Raw genomic sequence first — 21,505 nt, 5'->3', positions numbered from 1 at the left:
ATCGCCAAGCAGAAACTGATAGCCAAATTCTGCACACTTGAGGATGGCCTCAACCGGGATCTTGGGTTCATTCACACTATCTGTAACCCCCACGATTTGCCTGGGCTTGCAAAATCTCACAACTGTCCTGGCTGGAGACAATACACATCTCTTTAACCTGTACTTAACCCTCTCTCCACTTGCATTGTCTGTACCTGTAAAGACTTGATTACTTGTTAAGACTCGCATTCCAACCATTATCTTGTAATTGGGTTTGTGTCGCTATTTGCCCTGTTTGTGAACCAAACCCTCCACTCAGCTGTTAAAGGAGCAGCGCTCCAAAAGCTCATGCTACCAAATAAACCTGTTGAACTTTAACCTGGTGTTGTGAGACTTCTTACTGTGCCTACCCCAGTCCAACACCAGCATCTCCACATCAAAGTCAGGATCGTGAGCGACTTGGATGGGAATTTCCAGGTGGTGCTGCTCTTGTCCTTCTAGTTGGTAACAATCATGAGTTTGAAAATCCCTCTAACTTCAACCAGGCTTCAGCTGTAAATTAAACTGCTTCCTGCAAAAGCTGTTTTTCTCTGCTAAAGACCCAGGGCTGCACATAAACCACATCATCACATGATTCTGTCAATCACACTAATCAAAAATCCCAGGAGAACTTAAGTAAACAAAATTCCATTAACTCTACTTAACATAACCAGTTTTGTAATTATCTTGCTCTCCCAGCATATGAGTTGCATTCCCACCAGACATATTGACTGCCTGTAGCTTAAAGCTGAATTTTTAAACATTCCCCTTAAACAGACAAAAAAATATATATCCATATCAATTGCACTACTATCATCACAGGCTACTGTTAATACAGTCATAGTGTTATTCTCAAATCTCCTCTGAATCTCCTGCCCCTTCCCCTAAAACTATGGCACCTCATGATTGACCTCTCAACCAAGGGGAACGGCTGCTTCCCACTCACCCTGTCCATACCCTTCATAATCTTATACACCTCAATTACCTTAGCCTTCTCTGCTCCAATCCAAGCCTATCTCGTCTCTCCTGAGAGCTCAAATGCTCCATCCCAGGCAACATCCTGATGAATCTCCTCTGTACTCCCTCTATTTCTATGACATCCTTTCTATGGTGAGGTGACCAGAACTGCACACACAGTACTCCAGTTGTGACCTAACCAACGCTCTGTACAAGTCAAACATTACCTCCTTACTTTTATACTCCAACACAACTGATGAAAGCAAGTGTCCTGCTTGCCTTCTTAACTATCCTATTCACGTGTTCTGCCGACTTCAGGGATCTGTGAATAATTACCCCAAGATCCCTCTGCTCCTCTGAGCTTCCCGTTGTCCTGCCATTCATTAAATACTCCCTTATCTTGTTTCTTCTTCCAAGGTGCATCATCTTGCACTTATCAGGGTTAAATACCATCTGCCACAGCTCTGCCCATCTGACCAACCCATCTATATCTTCCTGTAACTCATAACCATCTTCCTCACTGTTAACCACCCTACCAATCTTGGTATCATCTGCAAACTTGCTTATCATTCCCCCCACATTTTCATCTATGTTGTTTATGTATATAACAAACAATATGGGCTCCAGTACTGAACCTTGTGGTACACTGCTGGACACCGGCATCCAGTCACTCAAACAGCTATCACTACCCTTTGAGTCCTATTACTAAGCCAGTTTCTGATCTATCTCACCAAGTTTCCTTGAATTCCATGTGCTTTAACCTTCTCAATCAGTTTCCCATCTGAGACCATGTCAAAGACTTTGCTAAAAGCTTTTAATAGTTAAGCTGCTTCATTTGTTAGAGTTATATTCAAACCGTGTTATTAAATACAATTTGTTTTACTATTAAAGATCCCTACTTTGTCAGTGGAATCATTCCTGGAAGGAAGTATCCTTTCCTCACATTTATGTCAAAGTAGGTAAATTGCTGGGATCCAGTCTGGCTTCATAATACACTTTGGGGTTCTGGTCCAGCACCCTAATATCCCCCATAGCTTAGCTTCATGTTTATTATAATCTTTATTAATTTGTTACAGATATGGTTGAGCTGATGTTAATGCAAAATGCCCAGATGCACCAGATAATTATGCATAACATGATGCTGAAGGCAATACCTCCAATGGCATTCTCCCAGCCTGGCAGCTCTGTGAGTCCTGTCGTCTCTCATGCACAGGTAGGAATATTCTGCTGACAAACTAGTTTAATGTTAGTGTCATTTCCTCTCCCCTGTGGGTTGTGCATCTTCCTCAGCTTAGCATGTGGCCAGTGTAGAAACATAGAAACTTTGAAAAAAGGAGCAAGAGTGGGCCACTTGGAACCTGCTGTTCAATATCATTATGGCTGATCCTCTACCTCAACATCATAAACCTGCTCTCTCACCATTTGTCTTTACTATCCAGAAACCTATCTATTTCTTTTGATTTCCTTTGTGACATGGGGACTTGGCAACCATTTATGGTCGGGAATTCCAAAGGTCCATCACCCTCTAAGTGAAGAAATTTCCCTTCATTCCAGTCCTAAATGTCCTACTCGGTATCCTGAGACTGTTACCCCTTGTTCTGGATCCCCCAGGTAGAGGAAACAACATCCCTGCACCTAGTCTGTCCAGCCCTGTCAAAATTTGATATGTTTGAAGGAGATCCCCTCTCATTCTTCTAAACTCCAGGCCTCGTCGAACCAGTCTCTCCTCGTACCATATTCCTGCCATCCCAGGAGCCAGTCTGGTGAACCATCGATGCACTTCCTCAATGGCAAATATATCCTTTCTTAGCATGGAGACCAAAAACTACACTCAATGATTTAGGTGTGGTCTCACCGAGGCCTGCACAGCTGCAGTGAGACTCCTGTACTCAAATCCCCTTCCAATGAAGGCCAACATACCATTTACCCTCCTAACTGCTTACTGCACCTGCATGCTTGCTTTCAGTGACTGGTGCACAAAGACACCCTTTGAATGTCAATATTTCCTAATCTATCACGATTTTAATATTCTGTTTTTTCTACTGAAGTGGATAACTTCAAATTTATTCACATTATTATTGCATCTGCCACTTAGTCAACTTGTCTAAACCACCTTGAAGCTTATTTACATCCTCCTCACCACTCACATTCCCTCATCCAAATCATTGATGTATATATTGTGAATAACTGGGGCCCAAGCACTGATCCCTGCGGACCCCACTAGTCATCACCTGATACTCCTGTTTCCTGCCTGCTAATGAATTCTCAGTCAATTCCAATATATCACCTCAATTCCATGCACCTTAATTTTGCACACTAATCTTTTACTTTGGATTTTAACAAAAGCTTTCTTAAAATCCAAATCAGCCACATTCACTGGTTCTCCCTGATCTTTTCTACTAGTTACGTCCTCAAAAAACTCCGTAAGTTTGTCAAATGTGATCTCCTTTTCACAAATCCATGTTGACTTTGTCTAATCCCATTATGTTTTCTAAGTGTCCTGTTACCAGATCCTCTGTAATAGACACAAGCATTTTCCCTACCGTTGATGTTCGGCTCCCCAGCCTGTAATTTCCTGTTTTCTTCCATCATTATTTATCGGCACTAAAGACAACACCCAAGTCTTTACACTGCTCCATTCAGTCTGTGTCTTGCAGTCACTGTCTATCTAAGGTGAAAATTGACTATTGTGTGCATGATATTGTTATGACCAGAAAGGGGAACATTGCCTGATGACATCCATGACATTATTGATGAGAATCAGGCATTTGGAGGGAAAAAAACATGCTTTTTAAATGGGCCTCTCTGAATACATGATTGTCATTTTGGTCACTCATCTTATTCAACAACTGGGCCATAAGAGGCCAGATGTCCTGCATTGTTTAAGGATCTGGAGTGACTAACAGCAGCTACTCTGCTGAATGCCAAGCTTCAAGCTTTCCTCCACTTCCTCAAACCATCAAGTTGAAACCATTACCAGTTTGCTCTGAAGCAAATGTGGTGAGCAGTTCACAGATGTTGAACACGTAACTTCTTTCTTTCTATCATAGAACAGAATCATAGAATCCCTGCAGGTCAGAAGGAGGCCATTCAGCCCATCGAGTCTGCACTGACCACAATCCCACACAGACCCATAACCCCACGTATTTATCCTGCTAATACTCCCGACACTAGGGTCAATTTAAAATGGCCAATCAACCTTTGGAGTGTGGGAGGAAACTGGAGCACCCGGAGGAAACCCACGCGGACATGGGGAGAATGTGCAAACTTCAGTGGCCCGAGGCCAGAATTGAACCCGGGCCCCTGGCGCAGCAAGGCAGCAGTGCTAACCACCCTTTGAAAGTTTTTTGTAAAACTCTCATTAACTTTCAACAACTTTTCTCTCTGCTCTCCTTTTGGAGGTACTGACTACCCTTGGCACCTCAAAGCACTGTCAGTGAGTGTTGTCATGTCATTGGATTGTAAAGGGCACCACAGTCAAATTCTGACCTTGACCTCAGTTAGTGTCAGCAAACACCAGTGCCTCCAGCCGGGTTCTGTAATAGTGCGCAGGAGTTGTGAGATTTACCCATATCCAGCTGCACGTAGGGCAACCAAAGGACCTGCTGCTGCCCCAGCTTAGATCAGTCTGTGAATTTCCTTCTTATCAGTTGGTTCATCAAAGAAATCTGCTGATGCTGAAGGGAACATAATTCCTTTTTTAAAAGACATATGACAATGATATTGGGAGGAAATGTGGCTGATCTTTTAACCCTTTAAGTCTGTGAAACACATGCAGGTTGGAAATAATCTCAAACTTCTACCCCTGGAAATCTGTAGCTAATAAAATATTTTCTTATTTGGTGAGGGTTGGGGGGATCACTGACATTTCCCCTACACCAGATTGTTTCAGAATGTTGTTATATCTCTGAGTTTGTGAGCTGTTGGACATGTCGAAGCAGTTTAGGTGACAGATGACATTTAACATTAAACTTGACCTGCATGCTCTCAGTCCAAACAATGTCTGAATGAAGGCTGGCAAACGGACATACCAGTATGCAAAGTAAGTGTCCTGTTGTGCAGCCAAATCCCGTGCTTTCTCGATAACAATAAGAGACTGCTTGGATACAAACCAAGTAGTAGTTGGATGTGCCAACTTGCACTTTGATTGAAGAGATCCAGTTGATTGCAGATACTGTTACAAGGTCCTACAGGGTCAGAACTTCCTTTTTCTTACAAACAGAATTCCTTGGAGCAATTCAAATTCCAAATACCTTTTAATTCACACAATACATAAGTCTCCGAACTCGTCAGTTTCCATCGTCTTTCCGAGTTTACCTCTTTTGAACCTCCTCTATTATGTTCAGCTGGCTAAACATAAGAGGAAAGTCTCCTCCCAGTCCAGGGGCAATTATCTTAAAGGGGCCATACCCATTCCCTGGGATCAGGAGCATTATCAATCTGTGGCTGACACACTGATCCTCACCCGGGCACACATTCCCAACTCTCCGGCAAGGATGTGGCAACCTGCGCATAAAGCACTCCTTTCAGGAGAGGCCATAGATGTTCCAGAAGTTTCAATTCAAAATGATAGAGTTGGAGTGATAAAATCGCTTGGATAACATGGGCATTTCTTTCTTTGTTACACTACATCCACTTAAGGGGCCCGTGATTGGTCACTTGGAGAGACTGATGCTCCAGTAAGCTGCACCTCAAGGTATTGATGGCCTGTTTAATCGATCGACATTTCTGTTTTGCAGCGTATCAAAGCTCCCTAAGTAACAATTTCCGCTCAGGCAAAATTTGAGATGTTTCTCTCCTTCAACTCTTTGAGAGAATACAGCTCCTAAACCTGACACCGAAGAATCAGTTTGCAAGTCAAATTTTTGGCTAATATTTGGGACCATGAGTGATTATTAAAGAGCACTTATAGGTCCCTGAAAGTAGCCTCCAGTCGGCACTGTACCAGGTTTTGTGTTGCTGCTTTAGTCACATAGGTAAGGGGGGGGCAGCTTGGGTAACAAAGTCTGGATTAGATTGAGGCCAGGCTTTATCAATTCTTTATGGTTTACCTGAGGCTTCACCACTCTGTCCTCTAACCTGTACCTGTGGCATTTAGTGTCTCAGAACCAAATGTGGCACTTCTGTGACCTTACTGTGAGCCCAGATATCCTTAGGCTAATAGAGCATTGACGTCAAGTAAGTGTGCCATAGAGTCATTTTCCACAGAAGGAGGTCTCTGACACATTGGCATTATGGACTAAATGGCACAGCTCTAAAGAGTGTACAGGAACCAAAGAACCTGAAATTCGTGAGCATAAATCTTTGAAGATAGCAGGACACATTGAGTGAGCGGTTAGCAAAACGTTTGGGTTCTGGGACTTTATAAATAGAGTTATTGAGTACAAGGGCAAAGATTATAATGAAGTTTTACAAAGTTCTGGTGAGGCAGCTAAAGCACTGTGGTCCAGTTCTTATTTCCATACTTCATGAAGAATGTCCATGCTGGGTCTCTGTAGAGCAATCCAGTCAGTCCCATTTCCCTGCTCTATCCCACGATTCTGCAAAGTCTATTAATGATCTACAAGGCAAGATTGTGATGGAATACTCCTATGTAATAGGAAAACCTTTATCTTTATTTACCTTAGAGAAAGCTGTTGTACAACTCTATCAAATCTCTCCACAATCCTCTTTACTCTAAGGAGAACGACCCCACCTTTCCTTCCCCCCGGAACCATTCCGGTGCATATCCTCTGCACGTTCTCAAGGACTCTCATATTCTTCATGAAGTATGGAAACAAGAACTGGATCACAATGCTTTAGCTGCCTAACCAGAAACTTGTAAAGCTTCATCATAACCTTTGCTCTTGAACTCAATAACTCTATCTATGAAGCCCTAGATCCCATACGTTTTGCTAACTGCTCACTCAATGTCTCCTGCTATCTTCAAAAATTTATGCGCATGAATCTCAGATTCTTTGGTTCCTGTACACTCTTTAGAACTGTGCCATTTAGTCTATATTGCCTCTCCCTAACCTTTCTGCCAAAATCCATTACCTCACATTTGTCTGTTTCCAATTCCATCTGCCACTTGCCTACCCATCCTTCTATCCTATCCATGCTCTGTTGCAGTCAACTGGTATCATCCTGTGGACTGCACAGTGGTTAGCACTGTAGCCTCACAACGCCAGGGATCCGGGTTCAATTCTAGCCTTGGATGACTGTCTGTGTGGAGTTTGCACATTCTCTCATGTCTGCATGGGTTTCCTCTGGGTGCTCCCTGTTTCCTCCCACAGTCCAAAGATGTGCAGGATGGGTGGATTGACCATGCTAAATTGTAGGTTAGCTGGATTAGCCATGGCAAATGTGTGGGGTTCTGGGGATAGGGCAGGGGAGAGGGCCTGGGTGATATACTCTCTGACAGAGTTGGTGCAGACTCGATGGGCCTAATGTCCTCTTCTGCACAGTCGGGATACTATGATCCTCACAGTTTAGTATCATTGGCAAATTCTGAAATTTTACTCTGAATTTCAATTTCCAAATCATGCATATGTATCAAAACAAAACTTGCACTGACAGTTGGGGAGCACCACTGTCTACCATCTGTTATGGTTCAGGTCAGAAACTCCAAAGCGTTTTATGAAGCCCACCTGAATCATAAATTTTGCATCTTGAATTTGGCTAGGATAAGCATGAGATGTTTCACTTCAGGTGTGATTCAAAAGATCTAGTAGGGAGCTTTTATCAAACAACGTTTATTTAAGAATATAGTTAACATGTATAGTAAGAAAATTAGCAAGAACTTTTATCAATTACAAACAAGAAACAAAACCATCACAATCATGTATAACTCTTAATGAATATCTCTAATGTGTTCCAATTAAATCCAAAATCCAATAAACAAAACCCTTTAAACAGATTTATCACTGCACAGGTTAAAGCTCACATGATACTAGAACCCAGTTTCCTGGGTTGAATGCCGATTTCAAATGATAGAAACATAGAAAAACTACAGCACAAAACAGGCTCTTCGGCCCCACAAGTTGTGCCGAACATATCCCTACCTTTTAGGCCTACCTATAACCCTCCATCCTATTAAGTCCCATGTACTCATCCAGGAGTCTCTTAAAAAAACTGATTGAGTTTGCCTCCACCACCCCTGACGGCAGCCAATTCCACTCGCCCACCACCCTCTGTGTAAAAAACTTCCCCCTAACATTTCCCCTGTACCTACCCCCCCAGCACCTTAAACCTGTGTCCTCTCGTAGCAGTCATTTCCACCCTGGGAAAAAGCCTTTGAGAATCCACCCGATCTATGCCTCTCAACATCTTATATACCTCTATCAGGTCTCCTCTCATCCCTACGTCTCTCCAAGGAGAAAAGACCAAGCTCCCTCAGCCTATCCTCATAAGGCATGCCACTCAATCCAGGCAACATCCTTGTAAATTTCCTCTGCACCCTTTCAATCTTTTCCACATCCTTCCTGTAATGAGGCGATCAGAACTGAGCACAGTACTCCAAGTGGGGTCTGACGAGGGTCTTATATAGCTGCATCATTATCCCCAGACTCCTAAACTCAATCCCTCGATTGATAAAGGCCAGCACACCATACGCCTTCTTGACCACCTCCTCCACCTGCGGGGCTGATTTTAGAGTCCTATGGACCCGGACCCCAAGGTCCTTCTGATCCTCTACAGTACTAAGAGTCTTTCCCTTTATATTGTACTCTTTCATCCCATTTGACCTGCCAAAATGGACCACTACGCATTTATCTGGGTTGAAGTCCATCTTCCACTTCTCCGCCCAGTCTTGCATCCTATCTATGTCCCTCTGTAACTTCTGACATCCCTCCAGACTATCCACAACCCCACCAACCTTCGTGTCATCGGCAAACTTACCAAACCATCCCTCCACTTCCTCATCCAGGTCATTTATGAAAATGACAAACAGCAAGGGTCCCAGAACAGATCCCTGGGGCACACCACTGGTGACTGACCTCCATTTAGAAAAAGACCCATCTACCCACTCTCTGCCTCCTTTGGGCAAACACAGTAAGAAGTTTAACAACACCAGGTTAAACAAACAACGTTGTTTGTTTCTTAAAGACTTGATTAGCTGTAAGTATTCGCATTCCAACCATTATTCATGTAAATTGAGTCTGTGTCTTTATATGCCCTGTTTGTGAACAGAATTCCCACTCACCTGAAGAAGGGGCTTGGAGCTCCGAAAGCTTGTGTGGCTTTTGCTACCAAATAAACCTGTTGGACTTTAACCTGGTGTTGTTAAACTTCTTACTGTGTTTACCCCAGTCCAACGCCGGCATCTCCACATCCTTTGGGCAAGCCAGTTCTGGATCCACAGGGCAGCAGCCCCTTGGATCCCATACACTCTCACTTTTTCTAGAAGCCTTGCATGGGGGACCTTATCGAATGCCTTGCTAAAATCCATATAAACCACATCTACCGCTTTTCCATCGTCAATGTGTTTAGTCACATTTTCGAAGAACTCCACCAGACTCGTAAGGCACGATCTGCCTGTGACAAAGCCATGATCTTGAAAACTCAGAGCAGCTTGTAGTCTTCAGTTCCGCAAAACACCAAAGCACAGATTATTTACTGCAGCATGGCAACAAGCCTTTCTTTCAGCTAACTGGTAAAACTTTCAAAGTAAAACAGAGAGAGAAAGAGACTTCTTTTCCAGCTTGCTACTAAGACTGCCTCTAACACTGCAGCCAAAATGAAACTAAAAACAACCCTTGTCACCTGAGCTGCAGTTTTTTTCTCCTCCCACCAATAACATCGTCTAAGGCTGTGACCATGATTTAAAAAAACCTCTTAAAGGCACACCAACATCACATCGTCCAATCTGATAATCAACTATTTGCTATTAATCCCTTTTTTATGTCCTTAAGACAATTTTTAATCCAGGCTGATACAGGCCCTCCTATTCCACGAGCCTCAATTTTGTAAACCAGCCTTTCTCTCCATCCACTGCATTCCCAACCTTTTCTGTTACTTCATCAAAAAAATCAGTTATTCAAGCAAAATGCACAGCAACAGCTCACCAAGTCTTATTCTACAGCACATTGCAAACTCTAGCATCTAGAAACACAAGGGCAGCAGTTGCACAAGAATATCACAAGTTCCCTTCCAAGTCACACGCCATCCTGGCTTGGAACTATCTCACTGTATCTTCACTGTTGCTGGGTCAAGATCCTGAAACTTCCTTCCTTCCAGCATTGTCGGTATACCTACATGACATGGACCACAGCAGTTCAAGAGCAATTAAGGATGGGGAACAATTACAGGGCTTGCCAGCGAGTCCCATGAAAGAATAAAACAAAGTCCTGCTTACAAGGGCTAATGTTGGTTGGCGTGAGAAATGGAAATGTTGCACTGGTGCAGAAAGGAGCGCACTATTGTGACTGAAGCTCAAGGATGTAGGAGTAGAGCAGAGAAGGGGTTGAGCTTGTAATCTGTGTGCTGCATCCAAGCTGGGTGTGTTTGATGTAGTTAAAATTGAAACTATTCCATTCCCCAGTACTAACATTGGCTCAACTTGTACAGAAATGTCACATAGAATAAATAAAGGTCATTAATAAAGTATTATGGGTGAGTAGAGGCTTGTGAGTTTGTCAGCGCCAACTGAAATTCTATTTATGAAACTGTTATGTAATTTCTGTAAAAAAAAAACATTTTGAGTAAAAGTGATGTGAATAGAATTATATCTTAGTGTTTAGACACTTTATTTCAGCATGTGATGCAGAATTAAAATAACCTTTACAGGCCAGAATTATATTCAGCTGCAATTGCAAAATAAAGTTAACTTCAAATCAGTGCAGCACTGCCTTCACTCTGAAATAGTTTGCAGTAGGTTCTCAGACTGATGGATTACATTCTTCCTCAACTACAGGATGTTCAGACAGCAGTGCCACTTGTAGTAAAAACTGAGAAGACTCGTCCATCTTCAGTGCACCATCATCATCACTACTCTGCTCAGGGGCAACCCACAGCACATCCACCCCCTCTCCCACCAATAGGACACCCATTGTGGCCACCTTTGCTATCTTCTAACCCAATGGCACAGCACAGCAACCTCCAGCCTTCAGTTCAACACCTGATGGGCCCAACAGTGACGCTCCCTGCCTTCCAAACGTAAGTGAAGATCAGTCGAATAACATTGAAGGTTTTTAAGTCATTTTCTGAATGTTCCTTTCCTACACCGCTGAGTTTTCTATTGCAATATCCATCTTCATAGCACGTTCAAGACGTTGACCCTGAAACTCGCTGAGATTCTCCTATAATTGCACAGATACTTTAATGGGAGACCAGCAGAGCAGCCCAGGGCAATGGCATGAATGGAAAGAAATGAGTGTTTCCGATGCACTGAAGTGGGCAATTGATGGATCTCCACCATTATCCAGGGCCACTAATATGAACCTTCAATATTCTAGATGAGAGGTGGACTTGCAATGAAACACATTGGCACAGGGCCCCCACCAATGGGGGGGTCCCATGCTGGCTGGTGACTTTGGGTACCAATCAGAGTCTGAGCTCGGAGCCTATCTGGAACCAATGCAGAGTGACATTGGGCTCTGATTGGTAGAGGCCCCATAGAGCGGGAAAATATTGTGTAAGACCATTGAGAGTTTGGTGACTTTGGAGGAGAGAGCAGTGACGAGGATCTCTCAAAATATATTTTAAAACAGCAGCAGCCCAGGTTCCTTAACCAGGGCTGAGGAGGCCAGATAGTCAGGCAGACAGCCTAAGACAGCAGCAAGATCGTGAGCTTATCTTGGGCAGTGTGAGCTTGCGAGAGCCAAACAAGGAGGGCAGGCGCTGGCCCGCAGTCATCGAGGGGGAGCAGCGAGGTGACTCTCGATTCCCACACCAGGGCTGAGGAGGGTGGGCGGGCAACCCAAGTATAAAAAAGGCAAGTCAATTTCTGACCAGAACCAGGGGTCTAAGAGGCCAGAGCATCCTGAACCAACAGCGAGATTGCTTCAGGCATGAGGGCCGAGCAGGAGGTGCCGGCAGTCGTCGAGGGCAGCAGCAAGACTAAGAGGGCTGGTGGGCGAGGGCAAGGCGAGGAGGCCAGCCAGGCAGCAGACGAGGCAGCCAGTGAGGTTGTCATTGCTGAGCAGAGGTGAGGTGTAAGGGCTGGGGAGGTGCCGGTGGCTGTCGAGGGGAACAGCAGGGCTACGCAATCAGGCCAGCAGGGCTGAGGAGGGCTGCTGGGCAATGAGCTGAGGGCGAAGGCAAGGCAAGGTGAGGCAGCCGGTGAGTGAGCCAGCACATTTCCCGAGATTGTTGTCGAGCTGAGCTGAGGTGTGAGGGCCGAGGAGGCATCGGTGACCGTGGAGGGAAGCAGCAGGGCTGAGGAGGGCTGGGCAATGAGCTGAGGGCGAGGTGAGGAGATAGCCTAGCAGCCAATGAGCCAGTAGAACAGCGAGGTTGTTGAGTGAGCACGAGCAACTTGAAGCCAGGGCTGAAGAGGGCAAAAAAGCCTGCTCCTTCAGAAAATTAATCTGTTAAAATCAAGAAAGATCAGTCAATATGAAGTGACACTGTCAATCTGGCAGTCCAAAGTGCAGAAAATTGAAGGCAAGGTAAGAGAACGATGCTAGTCAAAGAGACGGGTTTAGCATTTTACTTTAGAAAGTTTGAAGTATTGAACAATGCACAAACTGCACATTCATCCTCATTCACCAAAAATGTGTGAGCTATCTGATGACATGTCGATTTCTGGAGATACATTACCTGAAAAAGTTGAACAAGAAGTTCAAGAACAAGAAGTGGACTCTGAAATTGGAATGGAACTACAAGATACTGCTCAAGCTCATTGTTCTGCAGCTGAAGTGAGGGAAGAAATCTACTCTGAAGACATTGCCTAATGGCCAAAATCACTTCCACTGCATATGATTGAATATTTCATAATAAATGGACCAGAGAACATGGGTGATATGGAAAATTTAAGAGAAGTGTTTGATGTTGGAGGCCGAAAGCTGATTTGAAGTCTTAAAAAGTCCCTATTTCTGAGGATGAAGAGAAATGGCATGATGGAAATTAGAAATTGGTTGATTTTTTCAGAAACTTCTAAGGCAGTCTACTGTTATGTTTCCCTAGTAAAGGGAAACAAGCATTTGTTAACAGATTCTCTAACTGGAGAAATGTTGGAAGAGATATTTCTGATCATGAAACTTCCAAAGCTCCTGTTAGAGCTATAAAGTTAAAGGTTTATTTATTAGTCACAAGCAAGGCTTACATTCACACTGCAATGAAGCTACTGTGAAATTCCCTTAGTTGGCACACTCTGGCACCTGTTCGGGTTAATACACCTAACCAGCACGTCTTTCAGACTGTGGGAGGAAACCGGAGCACCCGGAGGAATCCCACGCAGACACGAGGAGAATGTGCAATCTCCACACAGACAGTGACCCAAGCCAGGAATTGAACTCGGGTCGCTGGCGCTGTGAGGCAGCCGTGCTAACCACTGTGCCACCGTGCCGCCCACCGTGCTTGCAATGAAACACATTGTTACAGGACCCCCACCTAATGGGGGGGAGGGGGGCGGGGGGGGGAGGTTCCATGCTGGCTGGTGACTTTGGATACCAATCAGAGTCTGATTGGTGTGCATTCATTCAAAGATGTAAATCATCTGGAAGAATTGATTCTACATTATTGGCTCAGTTTGAAAAGGAGTATTCTTAATGGAGGAAAATATTGAGAAATGTTGTGGCCACAGTCAAACTGCTGTCTTCCCTGGGATGTCCTTTAAGAGGACATGACGAGTCATCATTGTCAACTCGAAGAGGTACTTTTTTTTAGCCTGCCTTGAACACCTCCATGAATTAGACAAGCTTCTCAAAGAGCATTTGAAAAGCTATTGATATAGTGGCCAACATTTTAACGCACAGAACCTATGATGAACTCATCACTATAGTGGCAGAGCGGCTCAGAAACCAATTCACTAATGAAGTTAAAGATGCTAAATACTATTCCATAAGGGTTGATTCAAAACCAGATGTGAGTCATGTGGACCAATTCACATTAATTTTAAGATATGTGACCAGTGATGGTGAAGTTGTAGAATGATTTCTCTGTTTTGCTACAATCCCAAACCTCTAAGTGTCTGGAGACAACTGTTTAGGAAGTCATTGCAAATTTATGTTTGGACGCCAAAAATTGTTGTGGGCAAAGCTTTTATAATGCCACAAATATGGCAGGAAAATATTCAGGTCTACAAGCAAGACCAAACAATGCAAACCCCTGTGTATTATTCACCCCATGTTCCAGTCCTCTTTGAATTTATTCTGCAGCACTGCAGCTGAATCATGTGAGACAGCCGTATGTTTTTTTGACTTGTTCAAAACTTGTATGTCTGTTTTTTGGTTTCTGCATATCAGTGGAATATGTTGCAATCACGCATGGAGCAGGCATATGGAAAACATTTGATGGTCAAATGAATTTGTGACACCAGATAGACCACTCGTGCAGAAGCTGTTTTGGCTTTGAAACTGAACTTTGTCGATTAAAGGAATTCTTATCAGAGAATTCAGAGAAATGTGAAAGCTGAAGCAAACTCCCTAGCAGAGAAGTTTGAAAGGAACAATATTGCAGTTTTTACTGTTTTGTGGAACCACTTACTTCAAAGAATCAATTCCATCAGCAAATCACTACAAAATGTTGATACAACTTTATTGAATCATAGAATTCTACAGTACAGGAGGCCATTCAGCCCATTGAGTTTGCCCCAACCACAATCCCACCCAGGCCCTATCCCCATAACCCCATGCATTTACGCTAGCTAGTCCCCCTAACACTAAGGGGCAATTTAGCACGGCCAATCCACCTAACCCACACATCTTTGGATTGTGGGAGGAAACTGGAGCACCTGGAGGAAACCCACGCAGTCACGGGGAGAATGTGCAAGCTCCACACAGACAGTAACCCAAGCTGAGAATTGAACCCAGGTTCCCTGGTGCTGTGAGGCAGCAGTGCTAACCACTGTATCACCGTGCTGCCCCGAATGCTTCACAATTATTTGCCTCAGAGGTTTTGTCATGGAAGTTCGAAATGACTATGTCTCAGTGGAAGCAGAGGCACTAGCATTAACAAAGCATATGGGTCCCTCTGATGATAAGCATACAAGACACAGGAAGTTATTTTTTGATGAAACTGGAGACAATGAAATCACTTTAAAAGGGAAAGAGAAGATCATCGTTGAGACTATCAATGTTATTTGTGACACAATAGTGGTGCAATTGCAGAGTAGAAGTGAATCTCTGCATAAACAGTTGAATTATTTTTCGTGCTTTTTGACAGAAGTTTGGATGAGAATGCTAAGAGCCGCTGCAGTGAGAAATGAACTGAATTCTATCGGGAGGACATAGACACAAATCGTTTTGAAGATGAAGTGAAACAATTCATTCATTTCATCAATGATGAACTCTGTGTGGATTTGTAGAAACTTGTACCTGATGGTTTGCAGGCAACTGTCCCAAATGTGGAAACTATTCTGAAAATATTTTTAACAATACCTGTCACAAATGCTTCTAGTGAACGTTCTATCTCTGTATTGAAAAGAGTCAAAAATTACCTACGAAGTGCGATTGAGTCAGGAACATTTGACAAGTTCAGCAATGCTAACGATTAAAATACATCCTTACAAGATTTCACTAATGATGATGTTATTGATGATTTTGTGAAGAAAAAGTGCAGAAGAAAAACTATCTAAATTGCCATGGATTGCAAACAACTTATGAAGCAAGAACATCTTAAAAATATGTCCCTCTTCCATATTCTCTTGTTTAAATTCTGTTTTTCAAATGGGAACACCATTTGCTGGTCTGATACCATGGCTGTCACATGCAGACAGTTATAACCAGTGAATAATCGCCATTTCCTGTCACTCCTACTGGACTTCAGAAAGTCTCTTTTGGACAAAGAACAGAATCCTGCCAGACAGTTGCCTGCAAAGCCGTTGATATTGGACTTGGACTCACTGGACTCCACTTGATTGGGGTATTTGCTCCTGCATGTCATTGCTCATTGGCCAGTTCCAGGTTTGCTTGCCTCAAGACACACAGATTCCAACATCACGCTGACAACAGGTAGGCTTGGATTTCAATTGATCAACTACAGGCTTAATTTGTAAGTTAAAAAGCACTAAAGCAGTGATTTGTCATTTGTATTTTATTTTGTATTTCTGCGGCTTGCATTATGGATTTAAATTCATCAATTACAGGCTTGTTTTAATCAGTTACGATACACTGATCAGTGAGTAGTGATTTGTGTACTTGTACTTTATTGGGTTCCTGTGGTTTGCAGTATGGATTTGAATTAATCAATTACAGGCTTGTTTTTGTAAGTTTTAAAAAGCAGTGATTTGTGTACTTTTTTGTATTTTTGTGGTTTGCGATGTGAGCTGAGGGTGGGCGTGGTCAGGAGGGTAATGATGTCATTTGGGACAGGGCTTGCCATTATTTGGGGTGGGGCTAAACATCACTGGTCGGCGAGTCTTGACATCAATAGGGGTGGAGCGCCATGTCACCAGGGGGCATCAAGGTGATATCATGGTGTCGACCCTGGCACGCAGGCAGAGGGCCCCCAAAAGTGCAAGTCTACACGTGCCTGGACCAGTGGAGGTGGGTTTGGGTATGGGTGGGAGAGGTGTTAAAAAACCGCAAAGTGACTTTTAGTAATGAATTGACTTGATCCCACTGAGATGAGTTTGCAGGCAACTGGGGATTAGTCATTAAAATATGCAGAGGCAGTTAACATGTTTTAACCAGCATTCTGGATTTATCAGCCAGGAGATAGTTTCCTGAGCTGTGATGAGTATGCCTAGGATAATGAGGGCTGCTACTTCAGTGAAACTGACAGGCTGAAAAGCCTTCAAACAGTGAAACTGACCTGTCATGGCAATGACTAGGTGAGAGGCTGCTGCTCACAGCAGTTCTTCTGAGTGTGCGCTCACTGCTTGACAGGTGATCTTCAACTTATTGGAAGTTTTTTCTTATTCTTTCATGGGATGTGAACATCACTGGAAAGGCCAGAATTTGTTGCTCATCCCTAATTGTCCTTGAAAGAGGTGAGCCATCTTCTCGAACTGCTGCCACCCTTGTTGTGTGGGTACACCCACAGTAATATTAGGAAGTTCCAGGTTTTTGACACAACAGTGACGGAATGGCGATATAGCTCTACGTCTGGATGGCACGTGGCTTGGAGGGGAACATCTATCTGCTGAATTTCACAGCAAGCTGACTGTAATTGAAGAGTCACTCCATTGTGATGTGTCAGGACTGACAGTTCGAAAGGGATTCTGTCTCAAAACTGTCTGTTTTCAAGTACAGATCATAAGTGGCACTCAGCATGCTGAGCCTCTGTCTTGCATCAGCTGGCTCCTCACCACCAATCCCATCCTTTCATTACTCATGCTCTGTATATCATCATGATCTTCTGATGGATTCAAGCGATCATTGCTGGCAACTGACTAAAACCTTGGCAGCGATAGTTGGTGCTCTTTGGTTTGAGCTGCAGAGTGACTGTTTTGTTTATTCTGGGAAGAGAGTAGATGATAAGCCCCGACCTGATGCCAGCCATTTAGGTAACTGGGCACATGAGGTGACCTGAGACATCTATTGTGGGTGCCTAGAACAACAGAAACTGAAGACTAATCAAATTAATCCTGTTCCAAACTCCAATCAAATTTGGTGGCTACTCCATGTTGTTGTGGTGGCACATAACTAGTGATCCAGCCATACAGCTCTTCTTTGTAATAGGCCTTATGCAGCAGGCTGCCAGTGTCTCTAAATGACTCCCTATCCAATGTTCCATCTGTCTGGCACAGTGTCAGTCAGCAGCCTTTGGCTCACTGCTGGTATTCAATGTTACATTGCTAGCAAGACTTGGTCATTTGTATAGAAGTGTACCTAACACCTGGAAATGCTGAATACCATGTTGTGGGGCAGTACGATTAATCTCTGTCAGCAACTAAACTATGTAGATAAAGAATCATAGAATCCCTACAGTGCAGAAGAGGCCATTCAGTCCAGCAAGTCAGCACTGACTCTCTGAAGGAGTGTCTTACCCAGGTGCACCCCTTCTGCCCTATCCCTCTAACACCGTGCATTTATCATGGCTAATCCCCCTAACCTACACATCTTGGAACACTAAGGGGCAATTTATAATGGCTAATCCACCTACCTTGCACATCTTTGCACAGTGGGAGGAAACTGGAACACCCGGAGGAAATCCACACAGACATGGGGAGAACATGTAAACTCCATACCGACAGTCACCCGAGGCTGGAATTGAAGCTGGATCCCTGGTGCCATGAGACAGCAGTGCTAACCACTGTGCCACCCTAAATGGATAGAACAATGTAATTACAGTAATGGTTTTGTGAAATTGGATAAGAATTGGAGCGTGATAAACAAGTGATATCTAAAGAATATGATACGTACCACAAATTCACCTTCAGATTCCATTTTATTACTGGCTCATTCAACTTGACCAAAAAAAAACCTCAGTTGTGAAAATATACATTAATCCCCAACATGAACAATCCAATTCCATGGTCAGTCATTAAATGCATGAAGTCCACAGCACAGAAACAGAGTATTCGGCCCAATTGGCCTGTGCCAGTGTTTATGCTCCTTCTATCCCTCTTTATTTAACTCAATCAGCATATCCTTCATGACTTATTTTTATGGTTTGGAAACAAAGATCAAGATCCCTAGCACGAAGAAAGCTTCAGAAGAGGCGATTAAACCAGTGAGTAGTAGTTACGTTCTAGTTTAGCTTAAATGGTACACTATCAAATAGAATCTTAGAATCCCTACAGTGCAGAAGGAGGCCATTCAGCCCATCGAGTCCATACTGACCACAATCCCATCCAGGCCCTATTCCCGTAACCCCTCATATTTACCCTGCTTATCCCTCTGACACTAGGGTTGATTTAGCATGGCCAATCAACCTAACCCACACATCTTTGGATTGTGGAAAGAAACCAGAGCACCCGGAGGAACCCATGCAGACATGGGAAGAATGTGCAAACTCCACACAGACAGTGACCCGAAGCCAGAATTGAACCCAGGTCCCTGGTGCTGTGAGGCAGCAATGCTAACCATTGTACCACCGTGCCGCCTGTGTCACTGCGCCGTCATGTCTGACTCCACAGTTTCAGCATAGATACTTGCAATTGAATGGGGATTTTCCAAGGAGTGATCAGTTGAACCCTTGGAGAAACAGCTGTCTACACCATTTCTCCAGAGTTCCTGTTGAAGTTCCGATGGAAAAATCTGTGGAAATCCTTCCCACGATTAAGATTGACATTGAGTACTGAGCGTGTGCTACATTGTCATTTAATCAAACAAAGGATCTATCTTCTTTCTCTGGAAGACATTAAAGATCCCAGAACAATGTTCAAAGTAGAGAAGGGAACTTATCCCAGTATGAACCTTAAAGCATCAAAAGATCATTCACCTTGATACCATTTATGGAATTTAGCTGTGCACAAAATGGCCCCTGAATTCACCCACAAAACTGGGACTGTGCATTAGAAGTAATTCAGTGAATACCAAGTGCTTTGGACATCCTGAGAGTTGTGATGAGATGCTACAAAACACACGTTCTTTCTTCTTTTTTGAAGGGACGCAGTCAATGGAACCTACTCCCGAATGCCTCCAGGACTGTAGGTGGAGAATACTATATACTTGAAGGTAAAGTTACAACAGTGGCTGCATGTCCATTCCAGCATTTTACTGTATCATTTCTGTCAAGCATTAGGACGACCCTGGTATTTAGCCACAGTGCTCTGTGATGAGTAATGAGCAAGAATTAGTCAACAATCTAGCAGTAAGGGAGCACCTAGCAACTAGTGGCCATAGAATTCAGTGCTGAACTTGAGAAGATTACAGTATCCAAAGCCTTTTGTTAAAGTTAAAGTTTATTTATTAGTCACAAGTAAGGCTCATATTAACACTGCAATGAAGTTACTGTGAAATTTTCCCAGTCGCCGCAGTCCGGCGCCTGTTCGGACCAATGCACCGAACCAGCACATCTTTCAGAATGTGGGAGAAAACCAGAGCACCTGGAGGAAACCCACGCAGACACGGGGAGAACGTGCAAACTCCACACAGGCAGTGACCCAAGCTGGAAACCGAACCCACGTCCCTGGTGCTGTGAGGCCCCTTGGGATCTTTTGGAAGAAGTGTTCTGGATTTTACTACCCTTTGTGTGGATTACTTAATGAATTCATTTCTGGATGGCCTTGCTATAATTTTAAGGCTATGTCCCCTTATTCTAGATTCCCCCATTGGAGGAAATAGTTTATTTCTCCCTACCCATTATCATTTTAAAAGTCTGCGTGAGATCACCGCTTAACTTTCTATACTTAAGAGAATGTAAGCTAGGTTTATGTAACCCTTTTAGTCCCCATATTATTCTGGTGAATCTGCATTGCATCCCATCTAGTAAATCTCTGCATCCTTTCCAGGGCTATCACATCTCTCCTATAATTTGGATTCCAGAACTGCTCACAATATTCTACTATACTGTACTCAGAATACTGAAGCTGTGGCTATATAGTTCCAGCATAACCTCCCTGCTCTTAAACGCTATGCCTCAGCTAATAAAGGCAAGTATACCATATGCCTCCTTAACCACTATATAACCACAACAGGAGTTGGGACGTCTTGTTGAAGTTGTACAAGACATTGGTAAGGCCACACTTGGAATACTGTGTACAGTTTTGGTCACCCTATTATAGAAAGGATATTATTAAACTAGAAAGAGTGCAGAAGAGATTTACTAGGATGCTACCGGGACTTGATGGTTTGATTATAAGGAGAGGCTGGATAGACTGGGACTTTTTTCTCTGGAGCGTAGAAGGCTGAGGGGTGATCTTACAGAGGTCTATAAAATAATGAGGGGCATAGATCAGCTAGATAGCCAATATTTTTTCGCAAAGGTAGGGGAGTCTAAAACTAGAGGCCATAGGTTTAAGGTGAGAGGGGAGAGATACAAAAGGGTCCAGAGGGACAATTTTTTCACGCAGAGGGTGGTGAGTGTCTGGAACAAGCTGCCAGAGGTAGTAGTAGAGGCGGGTACAATTTTGTCTTTTTAAAAGTGTTTAGACAGTTACATGGGTAAGATGGATATAGAGGGATATGGGCCAAATGTGGGCAATTGGGATTAGCTTAGGGGTCTAAAAAAAAGGCAGCATGGATAAGTTGGGCCGAAGGGCCTATTTCCATGCTGTAAACCTCTATGATTCTATATCCATCTGTCTTGCTATCTTAAGGGACTGGTGTACATGCACACCAAGGTCCCTCTGATCCTCGGTGCTGCCCAGGTTCTGACGTTCATCGCGTGTTCCCTTGCCTTGTTTGTCCTGCCCAAGTGCACCACATCACACTTATCCAAATTGAATTCCATTTGCCATTGATCAGCCTATCTGACCAGCCCGTCTACATCCTTCTGTAATCAAAGGATTACACCTCCTCACCAACTACCACCCCATTAATTTTCATATCATCCATGAATT

At 43.6% G+C, this 21,505-nt stretch overlaps 1 protein-coding gene across 4 annotated transcripts in view; it reads left to right on the top strand.

The window, feature by feature from the left end:
- Positions 1 to 21,505, top strand: part of c14h21orf58 (chromosome 14 C21orf58 homolog) — a 137,480-nt gene that overhangs the window by 115,233 nt on the left and 742 nt on the right. For all 4 annotated transcript variants that reach the window (XM_078228849.1, XM_078228850.1, XM_078228848.1 and 1 more), the window contains exons 6-8: positions 2,052 to 2,188; positions 10,868 to 11,109; positions 19,610 to 19,679. In XM_078228849.1, the coding sequence (XP_078084975.1) occupies positions 2,052 to 2,188; positions 10,868 to 11,109; positions 19,610 to 19,655 (425 nt within the window). In that variant the 3' untranslated portion in view covers positions 19,656 to 19,679. The remainder of the gene's footprint in view (positions 1 to 2,051; positions 2,189 to 10,867; positions 11,110 to 19,609; positions 19,680 to 21,505) is intronic.

The sequence above is a fragment of the Mustelus asterias genome, chromosome 14 (genome assembly GCF_964213995.1).
Source record: "Mustelus asterias chromosome 14, sMusAst1.hap1.1, whole genome shotgun sequence".
NCBI classification, from domain to species: domain Eukaryota; kingdom Metazoa; phylum Chordata; class Chondrichthyes; order Carcharhiniformes; family Triakidae; genus Mustelus; species Mustelus asterias.
The sequence above is the reverse complement of the archived record's forward strand: the minus strand, read 5'-3'. Positions and strand labels throughout refer to the sequence as shown.